Source organism: Hyla sarda, chromosome 9 (assembly GCF_029499605.1).
Source record: "Hyla sarda isolate aHylSar1 chromosome 9, aHylSar1.hap1, whole genome shotgun sequence".
NCBI lineage: Eukaryota > Metazoa > Chordata > Amphibia > Anura > Hylidae > Hyla > Hyla sarda.
This window is the reverse complement of record NC_079197.1, coordinates 30,578,498-30,597,816: the sequence shown is the minus strand read 5'-3', so window position 1 is coordinate 30,597,816 and position 19,319 is coordinate 30,578,498. Positions and strand designations below refer to the sequence as shown.

The 19,319-nt window shown below is 46.5% G+C and overlaps 1 protein-coding gene across 8 annotated transcripts in view; it reads left to right on the top strand.

Annotated features, from left to right (window-relative positions):
• The window catches only part of GAPVD1 (GTPase activating protein and VPS9 domains 1), an 80,831-nt gene extending 61,968 nt beyond the window's left edge, over positions 1-18,863 (top strand). For all 8 annotated transcript variants that reach the window (XM_056541198.1, XM_056541196.1, XM_056541197.1 and 5 more), the window contains 4 exons: positions 4,544-4,757; positions 8,042-8,114; positions 8,876-9,073; positions 18,281-18,863. In XM_056541198.1, the coding sequence (XP_056397173.1) occupies positions 4,544-4,757; positions 8,042-8,114; positions 8,876-9,073; positions 18,281-18,421 (626 nt within the window). In that variant the 3' untranslated portion in view covers positions 18,422-18,863. The remainder of the gene's footprint in view (positions 1-4,543; positions 4,758-8,041; positions 8,115-8,875; positions 9,074-18,280) is intronic.
• The last annotated feature ends 456 nt before the right edge of the window (positions 18,864-19,319 follow it).

Genomic DNA, 19,319 nt, shown 5'->3' with positions numbered 1-19,319 from the left:
AGGATATTCCCGCCCACTGGAAGTGAGGTAACGAGTTTTAGCTAGTGTCAGTAGGAGGCAAGGCACAGTCTATCATTTTATTATTTTCTAGTTAAGGATGTGTAGTTAGGTTTTTTTCCTTTATTATTTTAGTAGGTTGGGCGGCAGGAGCATGGCGTTACCTGATAGCCCACATGTGACAAAGGGGCACGGTGCATAAGAGTATGGGCCATCCAACCCCGTATCACCAATGGCCACTGCGTGGCGATAGTACCCTGGGTCCGGGTCCCCGATATTCCCCTGCCCGCCTTGCTATGGCAGCCTGACGTGATGCAGCGTGGCCTAATGCTGGCTGAAGACTTCAGGGTGAGTATGAGAAAATGGAGCCGTGGGTGAGTATATACTACAACCCCCCTTGCTCATCCGGGGTCCCCTTTCTCTGATGTGCCCAGCTCTTCAGCCACCATTACACGTGGCTGTGCAGGGCCAGACCCCTTATGGCCTCCAGCACCATCCTGGAGGGGACAGTCTGGTGGGCCTGCCCTCCCCCTCTTCAGGCCCCACATGTATTGCTGCCAGGCACACTGCCCTGGCCGCATTCCCTTTCTCATTCGGCTGGAGACTCATTGTTGCTGCCCCAGTTTCAGTCTCTGGGGCAGTGGGTCTCCGGTCTCACGCGGCCGTCCACTTCCCCGGTGGGGGGCAATACAACCGCTTACTACTCTTATTGCGGCAATTAGAATGATCTGAGACCTACAGCTGCAACAGCGGGTCTCTGGTCCCACGTGGCCGACCGCGTCCTCATTGCGAGCACACAGCCCGCTTTCTACTATTATGTTGCGGCCAGGCGCAGTGTCCTTGCCGTTTTTCTTTATAGGCTGACCGGAGAACCGGCAGCGGGTCTCTCTGGCCCATGCAGCCGACCGTGTTCCTTAGTGTGGGCACACCTGCCCGCTTACTCCTCTTAGCTGCGGCCAGGCGCAATGTCCTGACCACGTTCTCTTATCTTCTGCCGGAGACTCTTCAGCTGCCCCCCTTGTTAGTTCTCTTGGGACAGGGGTCCCACGCGGCCAGGCGCTTCCCCGGGAGGGTAGGAACCGGCTGCATCATTCTACCTGTTCTCCATCCCTGTACCTTTAACTGCCGGCAATCGTGTGGCCGGCGCCTGTTCATGCGGACGGGTGAAGGAGGGGGCTGCCGCGTCCTGCTTAGAGTCCCCCCGTGCTCCTTATAGCATGTGGCTGTCTCCGGGGGCAGTGTTTCTCCAGCGCACCCTTCTTTCTCTGAGGGTTGCGCTTCTTCACAGTTTAAAAAAAAAAAAAAAAACACATAAATCACTCTGCAATTTGATGGCGTTTGGTGCCCTTTTTTGGCCAAAAATTGTATTGTACCCTGGATTTATTTTTTCATTGCTTCTTGTGAGCTCCCCCTTGTGGCGACCATTCGTTATTAAAGCCTTGGTCCGTCATATATGTTTTTATCAGTTTAATATCTGCAGGGTCCCTTTTCTAGGGACGGTTTTGGTGGTAGCCTTATTTCTTTGTCACCCTGTACGGCCTTGTCAGTCGAGGTATGCCTCCAGTGTATCTGTTTTCTGCTGGGTTCTCACTGTCAGGGTGCATCTGCACACCAACATTGCGGGTTATTGCCAGGGATTCTCAATCCCTTAGAGCCCATCGGGGATTTATTCAGTGACTGTTCTCCCCTACCATGCCCGTTGTGCTCCCGACCTGATATCATTATGTCAGACTATAGTCTCGCCTGTCACCTGACTGTGGTCTGTGTGGTTCCTCCTTCACCTGTCACTCATCACACGGCTGATGTATCTGCGGATGGAGTTCCGGTACCCCACTGCTGCGCAAGGTGTACGAAGAAGTAACCCAGCGTGTCCTCTGGACCTTATACGGGGAATACAATCTATGGCTACTAGGCCTCCTCTCCCTCCCACAGGCAACAGGGGCACAGTGATCGCCTATCTGGCTGTCCCCTTTTGCCAGCGCCTGAAGGTGTACTTATTCAGCCAGACTGTTGTCTGCTTGGTCGCCGCCGTCGTCGTTGGTCACCCATCTCTGGTCTGCCGCGGGCATGGTCAGGTTTCCCGTACCTCACTTCTGGTTTAAGGAATCGGACTGACTTAGGGTCCCTGCAGGTCCTCGTCTCTCTTCCTGTTTTTTTTGTTATCTACTGCTGCTCATGCAGTCTTGCATTCTCCTCTGTTGGAGGAGTTTATGCACTCATGTAAGGCTCGTCGTCAGCCGGTCTGGCACAGTCTGTATTTGGGTCCTGCCATTGCTCTCCACCCTCCGGTGCTTTCTCTCATGAGGAGTGTGTGTTAATCTTTCCCTTTGTCAGTGTCGGTTGCGCAACACTGACTCTACGGTCTACTGGAGTAACCTTTGCTTTTATTTCAATCTCTGTTCCCGTCCTGAGGGGATGTTGCTTCGGTCCACTCTGACCGCTGGGGTTCATGTATGGTAAGTCTCATTGTCTTGGACACTATCCTAGTATGCTGTGGAGTGCCTTATTTTCTAGGTAGGTGCTTCTGGTTCTTTGTGCCTTAGTGATGGCTGAGTCCCTGCCCAGACTTCTGCGATCCCATTTGTGGTGCGGTCTTTCTTTACCGCGCTTCTTCTTGTCTTGACATAGAAGTTTGTCACCCGGAGCATTTTGTGGACTTTGGGTTTACCTCCCCTACAGGTCTAAATCTTCTAGACAACTCGGGAACCTCCAATTCCCATGTCTATTCCGGGATGCCCCTTTTCAGGCCGTTCCGCTCCCTTTTTGGCCATTATTCCTCCCGTCTCCTCCTTCGGGGTCAATGTTTTCCTGTGGTGGAGGGCGTTCCGGTCATCCAGATCATGCTACTCAAGCTTTTTTCGCCTCCCAGGTGTTCGCAGCGGGCCCCTGGGACAGGGGTTTTGGGGCTGCAGTTTTTTTTGGGCACCAGGCCTCTCTAGAGCCGGCCTCCATTTTTCTTTATTTTTTCCAGTGGTTTTCTGGTTTCCACCTCTTGTGTTCGCAGTGTGGGGCCGATACAGATTACGTCCAAAATCGTGAATATCGGCCAATAATATCTGCCAAACCGATAATCGGTCAATCCCTAGTTCCGGCCCATCTGGCTTCCTAGTCCCCCCCCATAGGTTTAGAGTATCTACATAGGATAGTCTCTTCCTTTTGGCATCCTAGCCCATTTCCATGGACGGGGGTTCTTCTGGGAGCTCAGTTTCTGGGCCTCGGTTGTCTCCGGCCCAGGATCTCGTCTGCAGGATTGCGGTCAAGCGGGTTCGGTCTCTGGACTGTTTCCCTTTCTCTGGTGGTTGTTTTTTCCCACCCTAGGGGAATGCTTTGGTACGTCCCATCAGTAAGGTGTCCCCCAATGAAGGGCGACCAAGAAAATGAGTTTTTTTTGTACTCACCATAAAATCTCTTTCTTGTAGTCTTTATTGGGGGACAACGCACCCACCCATTTATTGTCCGGATTATCTTTTCCGTTTTTTTATTTATTTATTTTTTATCCGGGATTCTTTCTAGGGTCCTTCGGACATGTTCTTTGTTGGCTTCTCCTACTGCTTTGTGACAAAACTGGTTACATCACTTCCAGTGGGCGGGTATATCATGCCAGGGAGGAGCCGACTTTTTTTTCCTAGTGTCAGTGCCTTCTAGTGGCAAGAGCATATACCCATCAGTAAGGTGTCCCCCAATGAAGGCTACGAGAGAGATTTTACGGGGAGTACAAAAAGTCTCCTTTTATCATTTTATAGTAAGAAAATTTTTGTTGTTGCCCATAGCAACTAGTCAGAGCTTAGCTTTTATTTTAATGGAGCAATGTGAGAAATGAAAGCTGAGCTGCTGTGATTGGTTGCTATGGGCAACAAAGAGAATCTTGCTATAGAATGAATTAATCTTCCCCAATGTACTTATACATAGAGGACCTGTAGTCAGTGCAAAATAGAATCTGGTGCCCGCGCCCCAGCTCTCCTTCTGAAAGGGGCGTGTCGATCACCGCACGAAACTACGGCCGACACGCCCCCTCCGTATATCTTTATGGGAGAGCCGGAGCGAAGCACTCAGCAATCTCTGGCTCTGCCATAAAGCAGCATGGAGGAGGAGTTTCAGCTGCAGCTTCATGCTGTGGTCGACACAGTTCTTTTCATGCTCAGAGCAGGAGATCGCGGGGGTGGGGGGTAGGGAAGGGGTGTACTTATTCCCTGTTCTTAGGTTAGGGGATAAGTTTTTATGAATGGGAGTTTTCCTTTAAATGCATCTGTACACATGGAATCTCTCTTAGGAGACATGATCAGAATCAGGTCATGATGTCACAAGTTTAAAAAAATTATTTCTTTTAAAGTAGCAGTAAAATAATGCCCCATGTATCATTTACAGTTGTACATGTAGTTTGTGTTTGTAAAATGTGCTGTAATGCAGCAGCTTCCAATAGTAACTTGGTACTTGCCTTGGTTTATTACAGTAATACACACTGTTAGAACTGATAATGCTGCACAAAGCAAAGATACCCTTACACATGTATCTTTCTCGACTTTACTCTGTTCTTCTCTGTCCAAAGACTTCCAGAAATTAACGGCAGCCGATGACAAAACTGCACAAGTGGAGGAATTCTTGCAGTCGCTGTACGGAGCTATGGCCCAAGATGTGATCTGGCAAAATGCCAGCGAGGAGCAGCTGCAGGACGCACAAACTGCGATTGAGAGAAGCGTGATGAACCGTATTTTCAAGCTGGCCTTCTACCCCAACCAGGATGCCGATGTACTACGTGACCAGTGAGTTAGAGGGGAGAGGAGGCAGATAGGAGAAGTGAGTGACAGATAGAAAAGCACAAGACTCTTAATGTGTACCTCTGGTTTTAGGGCATAGACGTGTAGCTGGTAAACTGCAGTATCCTAATATATTACCTTAGTTACTTCAGCTGATGGTGAAAGTGATCTAAACATATCACAAGGAATATGCAGAGAAAACCTATGAAAATTTTGTGTGCCAAAGATACATATGAAATGAAGTTCACAGTAATGGCATTTGTGATTCAAAGCAACAGTGTATGGCTCTATAGCAGTGTTTCCCAACAAGGGTGCCTCCAGCTGTTGCAAAACTACAACTCCCAGCATGTCCAGAAAGGCCTTTGCTATCTGGACATGCTGAGAGCTGTAGTTTTTCAACACTTGGAGGCACTCTGGGTGGAACACACTGCTCTAAAGAAAGGCTAAAGTTCTGGAAAGTAGTAGTATATGATCACTTGTTTCCTTAACAAGATCTTCTCAGAGGCATCAAAACATATCAGACCATTTAGATTACATTTTCCCACTATTAGGCCCCGTTTACATTACGGAATTCCCGCAGAATTTCCGGGCGGAATTCCGCGGGCGGAAATCCGCGGTGTGAACTTTAACATTAGTGTGAATGGGTTTCCGCGAGACGCATTCACACTGCGGAATTTCAGCGGCGGACATCTCCGCCGCTGAAAGTGTTCTGCGCAAAGAAAGAACATGTTCATTCTTTGCGCGGATTCCGCGAGCACTGCACAGCCGTCAATGGTGACGGCTCAGTGCCCCGCGACCCTAGCGCCGAAGTACTTTCGGCGGCGGCCGCCAGGTGGAAGCTCCACTCGCGGAATTCATCCGCGAGAATTCCGACGTATGAACGCACCCGAACACTCTGGCAGCCCACATAGTCAGTATCCTATTTGTATATAGTTTATAAGGCTAAAAAAAAAATACATAAGTCCATCTAGTTCAGCCTGCTTTTTTTGCAGGGTTGATCCAGAGGAAGACTGCTTTTATCTCCGTATCAGAATAATAGCAATCAGAATAACTTTCTGGCTCGTTGACAATGGTCTCTAGATTGGCTGTGTTGTATTTTAGGCAGCTGCCATGAGCAATCTTTTAGTAACAGTATATCAGAAAACTTCCTCTTATGCTCTTTTGTTATACTTGCCTATCATTTCACCCAGGCAGCTAGATCCCAGCTCTGAATCCTGACCATTTAATTTTACTACTGCTAAAGCAAGCGGTATGCAGAGTTGCTGGAAGTCCCATAGACTTGCATTGCTGTAGTACATGCTGCAGGCTTTTCAGAACTGTGCATTAGAACAGTGTTTCCCAACCAGGGTGCCTCCAGCTGTTGCAAAACTACAACTCCCAGCATGCCCGGACAGCCATTGGCTGTCCGGGCATGCTGGGAGTTGTAGTTTTGAAACAGCTGGAGACACCCTGGTTGGGAAACACTGCATTAGAAGACCTTGTCCTGCTTTGTCTCCTGGGCATCAGAGTCCTAGAATGTATTGTAATCATCCAGCGCTGGCTACCACATGAGAGCCTAGGAGACGCAGCAGGAAGCTCTGTTTTCTAATGCATAGTTCTGATCAACCCTGCAGCATGGCCCATAGCTGGTCCTTGCAGTATTCCTGCAGTAAAATAATTTGGGAGCTGTAGTTTTTCAACAGCTCACCTGAATCTGTGGTCATGTTCACTGGCCCCTTTAATGTCAGGAACCATAGAACCAGAGGTACACCTTAAGAGCTTGTCCAGTGGCTGCATAATACAAACTAATGTAATTTGTGGGAGATTTGTTAAGACTGGTTTTTCTGCCTAAAATAAAATCTGGTGAATTAACATGTATCAAATTTATTAAAAAGAATGCATGGCTAAATTTGGTGCATTTTGAACCAAAAATTAAATACATGCCTGCTATGATGCAAATTTTTATTTTCTGTCCTTAAATGGGTTATCCAGGAAAACACAAACACACACACACACACACACACAATATTCCAGAAAGATAAACAGATTTGTAAATTACTTCTATTAAAAAATCTTAATCCCTTCATTACTTATGAGCTGCTGCAGTTGAGTTGTTCTTTTCTGTGTAAGTGCTCCCTGATGACACCTGTCTCGGGAACTTTCCAGAGTAGAAGCAAATCCCCATAGCAAACCTCTTCTACTCTGTGCAGTTCCCGAGACAAGCAGAGATGTCAGCAGAGAGCACTGTTGCCAGACAGAAGAGAACAACTCAACTTCAGCAGCTGATTATTGGAAGGATTAAGATTTTTTAATAGAAGTAATTTACAAATCTGTTTAACTTTCTGGAGCCTGTTGATATATAAACCCTTTTTGTTTAAAATGAATAACTGTATTGGACAGAGACCATTTCCCCACCCACTGAACTCTGTCCAGTTCTTTCCAATTAAAATGTATTAACTTTTAAAATTGCATGTGCTATCATTTGCTACATTTTATGCTTCAAAATATGTACAAATTACTTGATAAATTAACCCTTTTGTATTTTATGTCTGTTCGGACATTCCACCGTATAAACATTTCGGTGACAGGAACGTTGCCTGTCAGCTGTCCGATCAGCACTTATTCAATGTAACTGCAAGGTGCCGATTGGGTTCTATGGCAACCAGAGACCCCAACCCAATTGATCAGTGCTGTGCAATGGGCATTGATCAGTAAAAGCAATATGACTGCTTCTAAAGACTCCCTGGGGGGGGGGGCGCTTAGAAATTATTATTATTTTTTTTTTTATGAAATCTAAAAAAGACCCCCTTTGGTATTGTAGCGTGTAGAATTGTCCAACCTATAAAAAAAAAAAAATAAGTATCTGCACCATAAACTGCATTAACAAAAAAAAAAAATCTTAAATGGTAAAGAATTGGTGAGGAAAGATCATAAATTATTTTCTTTGCTTCGTTGCATCCGTTTCACTAACATTGAGACACAGAGAGAAGAAAAATATTGGCATTACCCATAACAATCGATCTGCTTCCACTCTTTTTTTCTGTATGAAAAGAGAATCTAAATATTTGCAATGGGCAATGCTGACACTTTTCCTCTCCACCAAAAATAATTTCTACTTTTGCAGATAATACCTATAGGAGGGGCTACCTGTGATATCACCATTGGGATGACTGGTTTGTCCCCTCCACACGACTGGAACATTTGCTGCTGTTTCAGAGAATATAAATTTGTAATATTGATTTCAGGATCTGATCATTAACTTTTTTGCTATTAACAGACAACTATAAAATGTAATTTTTTTTCCCTACCAGGGTGTTATACGATCACATCCAAAGATTGTCTAAAGTAGTGACGGCCAATCACAGAGCTCTACAGATCCCAGAGGTCAGTACAGAGGGTTCAAGTAAAATGCACTTTAAAGGAGACATCTGAAGATAGACTTTTATTACTTATTCAGGGGTTAGGTAACAAGTGTCTGGTTGCTAGGACCCCCCACTGATCTTGAGAATAGGGGTCCAGTATTCCCTGTTTGAATGTAGTGTTGGCCAAGCATATATGCTGTATAGTGAATACTGCTATATCCTGCTATTTATTTTCCCTACCTTTACCTAGCTACATGTTAAATTTTGTTGCTCACCAGTAATCAATAGAGAAAGGTTAATGTCTTTTTAAGTTTAAATGGGTTATCCCCAACCCATGGTAGGTAACTAGCTGGTTGGAGGGAGTCCAACCACTAGGACCACCTTCAATCTCGAGAATATTGCTTGGTGAAAAACTTGGCAATGTTCAGAAGGTCCATGGAGAGTGACTGGAGCGGAGGCTGAGCATGTACGCTGTTGTTTCTTTCTCTGTTCTCATGATCGATGGGGGTTGCAGCTGTTGTGCATCAGATAGTTATTATCTGTCCATCCATCAGATAGTAATTATCTGTCCTGTGAATAAGGGTTATCTTTTTAATCTTAGGATAACCCCTTTAATGCATAAACAGTATGCAGATAGGTACTAAGCTTTCCTTGGTGGTGACTGCAGGCACATGGTGTGTTCTTATTTACCATTGGGGGTGATTTGGGGCTTTCTATTTGACTTATGCATAGAGGTCCCTGCCAATGGGCATGATCAATAAGAATCTTGTCTATTTCTTTTAGGTTTACCTGAGGGAAGCTCCATGGCCTTCGGCACAGGCAGAAATCCGCACCATCAGCGCTTACAAAACCCCCAGAGACAAGGTGCAGTGTATCCTGCGCATGTGCTCTACCATTATGAACCTTCTCAGCCTGGCTAATGAATACTCCGTCCCAGGAGCTGATGATTTTGTCCCTGTACTGGTGTTTGTCCTTATTAAGGTAAGGAATTAGAAAAATCCTATACAATAATGGGCCATACAGCAACTTGTGACTGCTCAGTAGAAGATCACAATGTCACGGTGCCTAACTGCAGCTAATGAAAGTGAATGGGGTCATGTTGAATGGGGTCATGTTGAAAAAGAGAATATGACAGAAATCCAAACCTGCTGTATTTTTCCACCAGCACAATCCCTAACATCACTAAGCAAAATCTAGACGCTATTATAACGTGCAAATAAAAGGCCCAGAAATGTGTGTACAGGTTAGTTTTAACTTATCCCACTTACATTCCTTTATGCCCCTTTCTTAAAGGGGTATTCTGGCCAGATACATCTTATCCCAGATCCAAAGGATAGGGGATAAGATGTCTGATCGCGGTGGGGGCACCACTGGTACTCCAGGCAGCACCCGCATTCTATGCCGGGCTGCTTGCTCCAGTCTCGGAAACTTCTGTGTTTCAGGGACTAAAGACGTGACGTTACACCACACCCCCGCCATTCATGTCTATGGGAGGGGGCTCGACGGCCCACAACCAAACGGCTCTTACTGGGTGAAAATCGGTTTCAGCCGTTTAGGAGGTATTAACTCCTTCCCGCTATGGGACTTATGCATACATCCCAGCACCCAACATGTTTGCGCACTGGGACATATCCATATGTCCTCGTGATCCCCTGCTCTGTCGCAGGCAGCTCAGGAGATCACCGGGGGGACCCGCCACAGCTGCCGGGGCCGCGATTGCGCCGGTCCTGGCAGCATTGAAAAGAGAGCAAGGGGGGCTCAACCTAATATTATAACTGGGTGCTACTCAGTGAAAAAAACATAACAAGATAAAGAGAGAAAAAAGGATTCACTGATTCAGTAGCACACCAAAATTAATTAGTTAAATTTTATTCAGAAAAATGACAAATACATGAAAAAAACAATTTGTACACATAATGACCAATAGTGCATGACACAAACACATTAAAAATACTTAAAATTCTGGCTACACATGCCAGTACACAGCTTAGGGGAGGGGCCATGAACCCCCTCACCTACACTGACACCCTTCCTCCTGTACAGTAAATTAAATCAATACTCCTTAGCCCTAATATGAATACCAGTCTTAATGCAAAAAATATACCATATAATATTAAGAGACACAATAAATAAATTACACAATACCAATGCAAAAATACATATCCAAAATAACCAAAGTGACCAGTGCTTGTGCAAACAGGTGTATTCCAAATAAGGAAGTAATCCTATGATGGCACTACCAAGATGAAGTACAGCAAATGAATAAAAGCCAAGTCACAATAGAAAATACGTAACTAATGAATGTGCTGGCAGCATTAACCCAATAGATGCTGTACTGTGTGCAGCTGATCAGGTCATACTGTGCTGCAGTTCAAATAAAAAAATAATGAAAGGTTCTTCAATAAAAGTATGAAGTGTTATAAAAAAAAAATTCCCCTTTCTCGGTCGGTACCATTGGGGTACACAGAAACCGTGGGTATATGCTCTTGCCACTAGGAGGCACTGACACTAGGCCTACAAAGAAAAGTTGGCCCCTCCTGGCAGGATATACCCGCCTACTGACCCTGAGCTAAACAGTTTTGGCTTGGTGTCATTAGGAGGCAGATACAGGTCTGGAGCTCTGTCCACACCTGCTCTCCTTTTTTTTTTTTTTTTTTTTTTTTTTTTTTATATAGCTACGGCCGGTTTTAGATTCTTCTCTCCTTTTAATTTTCTTGTTTAAAGTTGGGGGTTCAGGAGCATGGCGCTACAGGGGCACGGGGCATAGAGTATGCAACGTCAACACCTTCCCGCCAACAGCCAGCGCCTAGGGTCGCTCCTTGGGTCCAGGTCCCCCTTATCTCCCCTGCACGTCCCGCTGTCTCAGCCTGACGTGATGCAGGTGACTATAGCTTGCTGAAGACATCTTAGGTAAGTATGGCAGTGTACAGAGTGAGTATATCCCTACCCCCTTCCTCTCCCACCACCGCTCTTTTTGTAAGTATGCTGATGCTGGGTCCTTGCTGGGGATCCCCTTAACTCTGGGGTCTCCTGTTGGGGGGGGGGGGGGGGGTGTTATTTTATCTATTTTCTTATATTGAGTTAGGGAATCTGGTGAGGTGTTTTCTCACAGTGCTGGGGCTCCGGGCATTGCGGGACTGTTTCCTCCCCCTCCCCAGCACTGCTCACTTGCGCAGTGCTTCTCTATTGGGGATGCCTCCTGCAGCTGCGCTGCGATCACGCGGCTGGCGACTTTTTACTTTTGCCGGCACTTGGCAGGCATGTGGAGCAAGTTAATTAATATAGACTGCAGCTGCGGCCGGGTCCGGAGCTTCTCCCCGCCCGCATTTGGACGTGCGGTGGAGCTCCTGCCCACTTCTGCGTCTGGCCAATGATTACTTTGCGCGCTCACCAGGGGTCACTGATTTACCTATCAGCGCTTGGGGGTCATTTTTCACCAATGAGGGTCTGTCCTGGGGCGGAGGCATCCTCTGGTACAGACTCGTGCTCCTCCTCTCTTCTCTTCTGCTCCGTGGACATCATTGCAGCTGCTGCAGCATCAGGGCATCTACACCCTGCTTCGCAGTTCCAGCAGTAGGACACAGACCTTTGGTGAGATTGCTTAATTTTATTTTTGCTGACTACTTTTTCGAACTGCTATGTCCGACCCCAGACCACAACCCCCCCCCCCCCCCCCAAAGACAGGCGACCGCGGCCCTGGTCACCTACTATGCTTGTGTGGGCTGCAAGACCAAAATGCCCGGTGGTTCCACTGAATCCACCTGTTCCGCCTGCTCCTCCAAGCGCTCCATGACGTTTGTTTCGGTATCCCAAGAAGTTTCCCTGGAATGTGTGGGGCCCGTCCCTCCCCCCGAGTGGGTTTCTTCCCCTTACCCAGTCGATTTCTGAACTGGCTAGGGTCTCAAAATCGGTGGCTTACGCCTTGGAGAGGTCTTCCCTGCGTACTTCTCCCAGGGAGCCTCATTTAGTATCCCCTGACCCTCTATTCCAACGCGCTCGCAAGCGCTCTAAAGTGATTGCCTCTGACTCTTCTCCAGAGTTGCATACTCTGGATAGACACTCTTCCCTTAGGTCTCGCTCCTCTTCCCCAGCTCACCTGCAGCATCCCCTCTCCAGGGACAGTTCTCGGGGTAATCATCCCTGGTCTCCGACTCCTCGTTCCAGGTCTCACACGCCTCAGTCTAAGGCTACCTCCGCAGGTTCCCACTCAAGAGGAAGTAGAGGATGACTGGTTGGAATCCACCTCGGATCATGAGGACCACTCTGCAGTGTCTGAAATGGTGGACGGATTGGTGTCAGCCATCAGGGACACTTTTTCATCTGGAGGACCCAAGAACTTCGGATCCTGATCCGGAAGTTTCTTTTCACAGCTCTCGCCGTTCTCCCAAGGCTTTCAGTTCTTATGCGGAATTCAACGCCTTGTTGGACACGGATTGGAAGCATCCGGACAAACTATTTCAGGGAACCAAGAAGATCCAAGCTTAGTTTCCCTTTCCTCCGGTTCTGGTTTCCAAGCGGACAGTGCCACCTTAAGTTGATTCTCCAGTCTCTCGCCTGCCCAAATATACTACTCTGCTTCTTGCGGATGCAGCATCTCTTAAGGATCCTGCAGACAAAAAGATCGAGAACTTGGCGAAATTTGCCTTTGAAGCAGCAGGTTTGTCCCTGCTTCCCACCTTTGCATCTGCTTGGGTGGCCAAGGCGGTTTCAGTTTGGGCTTCCCAACTACGCCAGGGCATCCTGATGGGTGCTCCCCGGGAGGACTTGGCGGATATTGCACACCAGCTCTCTCAGGCCGGTGGCTTTCTCTGCTCAGCAGTCTTGGAGTCCGCTCGTTGCGTGGCATTTTCTTCAGGTAATTTGGTTGCCATTCGCCACTCCATGTGGCTGAAGGCATGGGATGCTGATGTTGCTTCGAAGAAATCTCTAACAGAGTTACCTTTCTCCGGTGACTGCTCTTTGGGGAAACTGCTAGATGAAATTATTTCCAAAGCTACATGGGGTAAGAGTTCTCTGCTGCCCCAGAACAAGCCTCGTCGCTCCGATCCCCATCGGAAGGCGACTGCCTTTTGGTCCTTTGCATCGGGTCACCCTCCCAAGCAGGCACACTCCCAATCTTGGAAAGCCCCTTTTGTTCAAGGCACGTCCTCCCTGGAAGTCTGACAACTGCTCCGGCTGATTCATGGCCAAGTCTGGTATCCGTAAGCCTTCCTCTTCCTGAAGGGGTGCCCCCACCCACGTCTTCATCTTGGGTGGGAGGTCGTCTGTCTCTTTTTGGGGACGTTTGGCTGGCTCAGGTTCAGGACTCCTGGGTACCGGACGTCATCTCAGAAGGTTATCAAATAGAATTCACTTCCATCCCCAGGGATTGTTTCTTCCGATCCCGCCCTCCTCGATCTACACTCCTCTCTCAGGGAGTGATGGTGCCAGTTCCGCCAGGGGAGCGTTTTTCAGGGTTCTACTCGAACCTCTTCGTCGTTCCCAAGAAGGAGGGCTCTGTCCATCCCATTCTGGACCTCAAGGCACAACCGCCATTTGTGGCTCTGTCACTTTCGAATGGAGTCCCTCTGCTGCCTGGTGGCTTCCACGGACCAGAGGGAGTTTCTTTTCATCGGTGGACATCCAGGACATCTCCACATCCCTATTTTCCCAGCCCATCAGCGTTTTCTCAGTTTCGCTCTCCCTGTGCGTCACTCACAATTTGTGGCTCTTCCTTTTGGCTTAGCTACGGCTCCCATGGTTTTCACCAAGGTTATGGCGGTGGTGATTGCCATTCTTCGGAGCTGGGGGATCTCTGTTCTCCCCTACCTGGACGACCTTTTGATCAAAGCCCCGTCCCGGTCCCAAAACCTGGAGACCCTTCATCTCACATTACAGACTCTGTCCACCTTCGGTTGGATGATCAACCGAGAGAAGTCTCGCCTGTCCCCCTCCTAGTCTCATATATTTCTGGGTCTCCTTTTCAACATGGCAGTCCCCCGTGTTCGACTTCCGTTGGACAAACGTAGCGCCCTGCAACAGGGCATCCGTCGCTTAAGGCGCCCCTCTCTGATTCCAATTTGTTTCTGCATGAAGGTACAGGGCCGGATGGTGGCTGCCATGGAGGCGGTCCCCTTCGCCCAGTTTCATTATCGCCCCCTCCAGCTGGCCATATTGGCATAGTGGGACAAATCTGTGAAAAGAAACTTCCAGGATCCGAAGTTCTTGGGTCCTCCAGATGAAGTGTCCCTGATGGCTGACACCAATCCGTCCACCATTTCAGACACTGCAGAGTGGTCCTCATGATCCGAGGTGGATTCCAACCAGTCATCCTCTACTTCCTCTTGGGAGTGGGAACCTGCGGCGGTAGCCTTAGACTGAGGTGTGTGACCTGGAACGAGGAGTCGGAGACCAGGCATAGCATAGTAGGTGACCAGGGCAGAACGTGCAGTCGCTTGGCGATGGAGGTCTCCGGAATTCTGATCTGGGCAAAAGCTAGAGTTCCCGCTCTCTCCGCGATCCACATCCCGGGTGTGCAGAATTGGGAAGCAGACTTTCTCAGTCGATCTTCAGAGGACTCGGGGGAGTGGTCTCTCCATCCGGAGGTGTTTGCACATCTGCGATCTCTGTGGGACCCCGTACGTGGACCCTCTGGCTCTGGATGCTCTGGTCATTCCGTGGTCGTCCTTCTGTCTCCCTTACCTCTTTCCACCTCTCCTGCCCAGGGTTCTGAGGAAACTCAAGGTGAAGGGTGTTCCCGCCATTCTGGTGGCTCCAGACTGGCCTAGGCGCACGTGTTACGCCGACGTGATTCGGCTGTTCGCCGACATACCTCTGCTTCTTCCACTTCACCCCGATCTTCTCTCCCAGGGTCCTCTCTGCCACCCCTGTTTACTGTCGCTGCATTTGACAGCGTGGCGGTTGAAACCGTGGTTTTTAGAGCTCGGGGGATTTTTATCCGGGGTGATTCGCACCATGCTTTGAGCACGGAAGCCTTCCTCCGCTAGGATTTACCACCGCACTTGGAAGGCTTATTTCCGGTGGTGCGAGGCTCAGTTCGTTTCCCCTGTAGTGTTTTCCTTTCCGCGCCCTCTTGCTTTTCTACAATCCGATTTTAGATCAACATTTTACCCTCAGCTCTTAAGGGTCAATTGTCAGATCTTTCTATTCTGTTTCAACGGCAGTTTGCTTCGAATTCTAATTTTTGTCCTTCATCAGGACAAGGTGGTTTTTCAGCCACCTCCCTCCTTCTTGCCCAAGGTGGTTTCTCCCTTTCACTTGAACAAAGAGATTGTTCTTCCTTCCAATGCTAAGGAGCATTCCCTACATAGTCTGGACGTTGTTCGGGCTCTCCGGATATATCTTTTGGTCACCTCTTCTTTTTGGCAGGGTGACACCTTCTTCGTGATTCCAGAGGGTAGTCGGTGAAAGTCTTTCGGCTTCCAAAGCGACCATTTTGTGGTGGATCCGTTTTGCCATCTCTGAATCGTACTGTCTTAAAGGAAAGGCCACCTGATCGTCCTTGCACACTTTCACAAAATTTTATCAAGTGCACACCTTCCTGTCCGCTGATGCCGGTTTGAGGTGCAAGGTGTTGCAGGCAGCTGTGGCTCAGTCCTCAGCCTAATTCTGTGTTGGGTTTCTTTTCCCGTCCTGAATACTGCTTTGGTACGTCCCACGGTTTCTGTGTCCTCCAATGGTACTGACCGAGAAAAGTAGATTTTTATATTTTTTTTTTTTTATGGTTACCGTAAAATCTTTCTCGGAGGATCCATTGGGGGGACAAAAAACCCACCCATTGTTTGTGCCAAAGGTTCAGCTTGTTTTTTGTCTGAGGGGTGTTTCGGTTCAACTTTTTTGTCTGGTACCCTCTGATACCTGCTGTTTTTCTTTCTGTCAGTTTCCTCCTACTGCTTTGGGACTAAACTTATTAGCTTAGGGTCAGTAGGTGTGGTATATCTGACCCTAAGCCAACTTTTCTTTGTTTGCCTAGTGTCAGCACCTCCAAGTGGCAAGAGCAATATGCCCACGGTTTCTGTGTCCCCCAATGAATTCTCTGAGAGAGATTTTATGGTAAGCATAAAAAAAATCTACTTTTCCCAATAAAAGCCCTGTATTATCATAAAAAAAACTAATCATATACATACTAGGTATTGCCACGTCTGTAATGACGTATACTATAAAGCTATAATGTAAATTATCCCGCACCGTGAACATCATAACAAAAAAAGCGCAAAATTTGCCAATTTTGGCACAAATAGCGGAATAAAAAAGATCAAACAGTAGCATTTATCGCAAAAATTATACCAATAAAAAGTACCGCTTGTCTTGCAAAAAATAAGCCTTCACTCAATAGCGTCAGGCGAAAAATAAAAAAGCTACGGCTGTCGGAACATGATAATGCAAAAAAAAGGAAAAAAATAATTTTGCTCAGAAAAAGGAAAAAACATAAAAAGCTATATAAAAATGGGTATTGCCATAATTGTACTGACCCACAGAATAAATGTAAAACCACTTTTACTGCACAGTGAACACCATAAAAAAACGCTAGAAATTTTCCAGTTTTTCACAATATTTTGGAGTTTGTTTTTTTTTTTTTACAAAAAATGCTTCATGTGTCAAAAAAAATGCACCACTTATATAAAGTACAATATGTCACGAAAAAACAGTCTCCGAATTGCTCCGCTCACAAAAAGCGTTCTAAAGTGATTACCGTTTAAAGAGACACATGTAACATTTTTAAAAAAGCCTGGTCATTAAGGTTTAAAAAAAACAAAAAGGGGCTGTCCTTAAGGGTTAATCTTGTTGCTTATATGGTAATTTCTTAAGTGCAGTGCTGCTGTATATGTGATGCTTTCTCCTGCCTACTTTGGGGATAATCCTGCTCCCTTCTGCTGATAACTCCGCCCCTTCATTAACATGCTACAAAGGGGGTGGAGTTATAAGAAGCAGGGGCCGGAGAAAGCATTACACATGCTGCAGTATGGCACTTAAGAAGAAATGACCACATTAGCAACAAGATGAATATCTCCTGAACAACTGCACCAAGTTTTACCCGGTAAGAAGAGTTGTGCAGGTGTACCCTGTATATTCAGGTTAGTGCAGGTGATCCTGCTTTCAGTTTTCCGTTAAAGAGGACCTGTGGACACCCCCTAAAATATAAAGTTTTTGGTACCATTAAAGTAAAACTGTCAGGAGGTTCACCCGCATTAAACCCAATACACTGGGTTTCCGGGTTGTCCTGGCATGCTGGGAGTTGAAGTTTTGAAACATCTGGAGGGCCACAGTTTAAGACCACTGCTGTAGACAGTCACCCCACAAAGAGTTTAAATGGTCACTCTCATTAAAACAATTTTTTTTTGCTATTGCACTCCTTATGGTAAAAAAAAAAATTCTAATATACTTTGGTTAAAAAAAAAGTTTCTATGTTTTATTTGTGCTTAAAAAAAAGCTCAAGAGCACATTCCTCCCCCAATCTTATACACAGACTTGGGACCAAAGTCCAAACACAGGAAGTGTAGCCTGGAATGCTGAGGGGGTGTCCAATCAACAGCATATGGCAGTTAAGTGTGAGAGGAGCTATGATTGGATGAGGCTGGACCCCCCCCCCCTCCCCTCAGCACTCCAGGCTGCACTTCTTGTATTTGGACTTATGTCCCATGTCTGTGTATAAGACGGGCGAAAATGTGCTCTTTTTTTTTTTTTATGCTTTTTTTTTTTTTTTTATTGTAAATAGTGTTTATTGAACATTTTCAAATAATACAACAATGGGCGGACGACAAGTCCAAACCTTAAACATAAAAACATGTCACTACGTTAGCATTTACACTGAATAAAAGCAATGGCTACTTCGGTCTTTCAGTATACAATCAATATTGAGTGCCTACTCTTGAGCTTTTTTTAAGCACAAATAAAACATAGAAAACTTCTTTTTTTTTTTTTAAACAAAGTATATTAGAAATATTGCAGTAGCAAAAATAAATTTTAATGAGTTACCCTTTAAGTTTTTCAGAATCCCTATCACAGTGACTTCTATTCAATGAACAGCTGCCACACTTCTTTGTAGGAACATTGCTACAGTTTGTGTTTTTCCTATAAAAAAACAACTTACCTCTAACATTGGAGAGGAAGGTATGGCGCATATACACCGAGCACCTTATGTGTGTACGATTTTTAGGCTTAACAGATTAATTCTGTTCGCTTTTACAGGCTAACCCACCCTGCCTCCTGTCCACCGTACAATACATCAACAGTTTCTACTCAAACCGTCTGACCGGAGAGGAGTCGTACTGGTGGATGCAGTTCACGGCCGCAGTGGAGTTCATCAAAACCATTGACGATCGCAAGTAACGGCAGCCAGCTGCTACACAGAGAGAGAAAAATGGAAGTGTCTCCTGCCAGCCTGCAGGGGGCAGCAGAGACCTGCTTCTTGTATCATAACTGTACAGCCAGATGTTGGTGGAACCTTTCTGGGTATGAGAGGCCTGTGGTGCATTGGTTTTTCCTTCTTTAAGTCCCTTCCCCATTTCTAATATTGCATCATTTTAAACGAACATAATACTAAAACAGAAACGACATTTATTTTGCTTGGATTTTTATTTATTTTTTTGATTTAGAAATGCTAAAAGGGACCACGTTTTCAAGTATTTTAGACTTAAGATACACTTGACACATCTCATTTCAGGGTTCTCACTGCAGTGTAAAGTAGTTCTAGGGGTTAGTGGCAATGACGGACTATATACAGTAGTGCTTCCCAACTAGGGTGCCTCCAGCTGTTGCAAAACTACAACTCCCAGCATGCCCGGACAGCCAAAGGCTGTCCGGGCATGCTGGGAATTGTAGTTTTGCAACAGCTGGAGGCACCCTGGTTGGGAAGCACTGATATACAGTTTCCCTTTGCTGCCTGTTGGGAGTGAAGTGCCTCACCGCTTAATCATGGACGCTCTGTTTTAAAGGGATGCGGTTTAGTGTTATTGCCAAAAAAGTAGAATGTGAATGGGGTTTTTAATCAATTTCCTCTATAGTCTTGGAAATATAAGATGGCAGGCTTGTAATTTAGTCGTGTAACAAAATTACCAGCCATCTGACCATCATAGGAGCCGCCATACTGGAATTTAATACACTGACAATGCAGCTTAGAGGGGTTGTTTAGGATCAGAAAAATATGGCTGCTGTCTTCAAGAAACAGCAACACATGGGTTGTGTCTGGTATGGCTAAGGCTGCATTCACACTTTGTTTTTACATTAC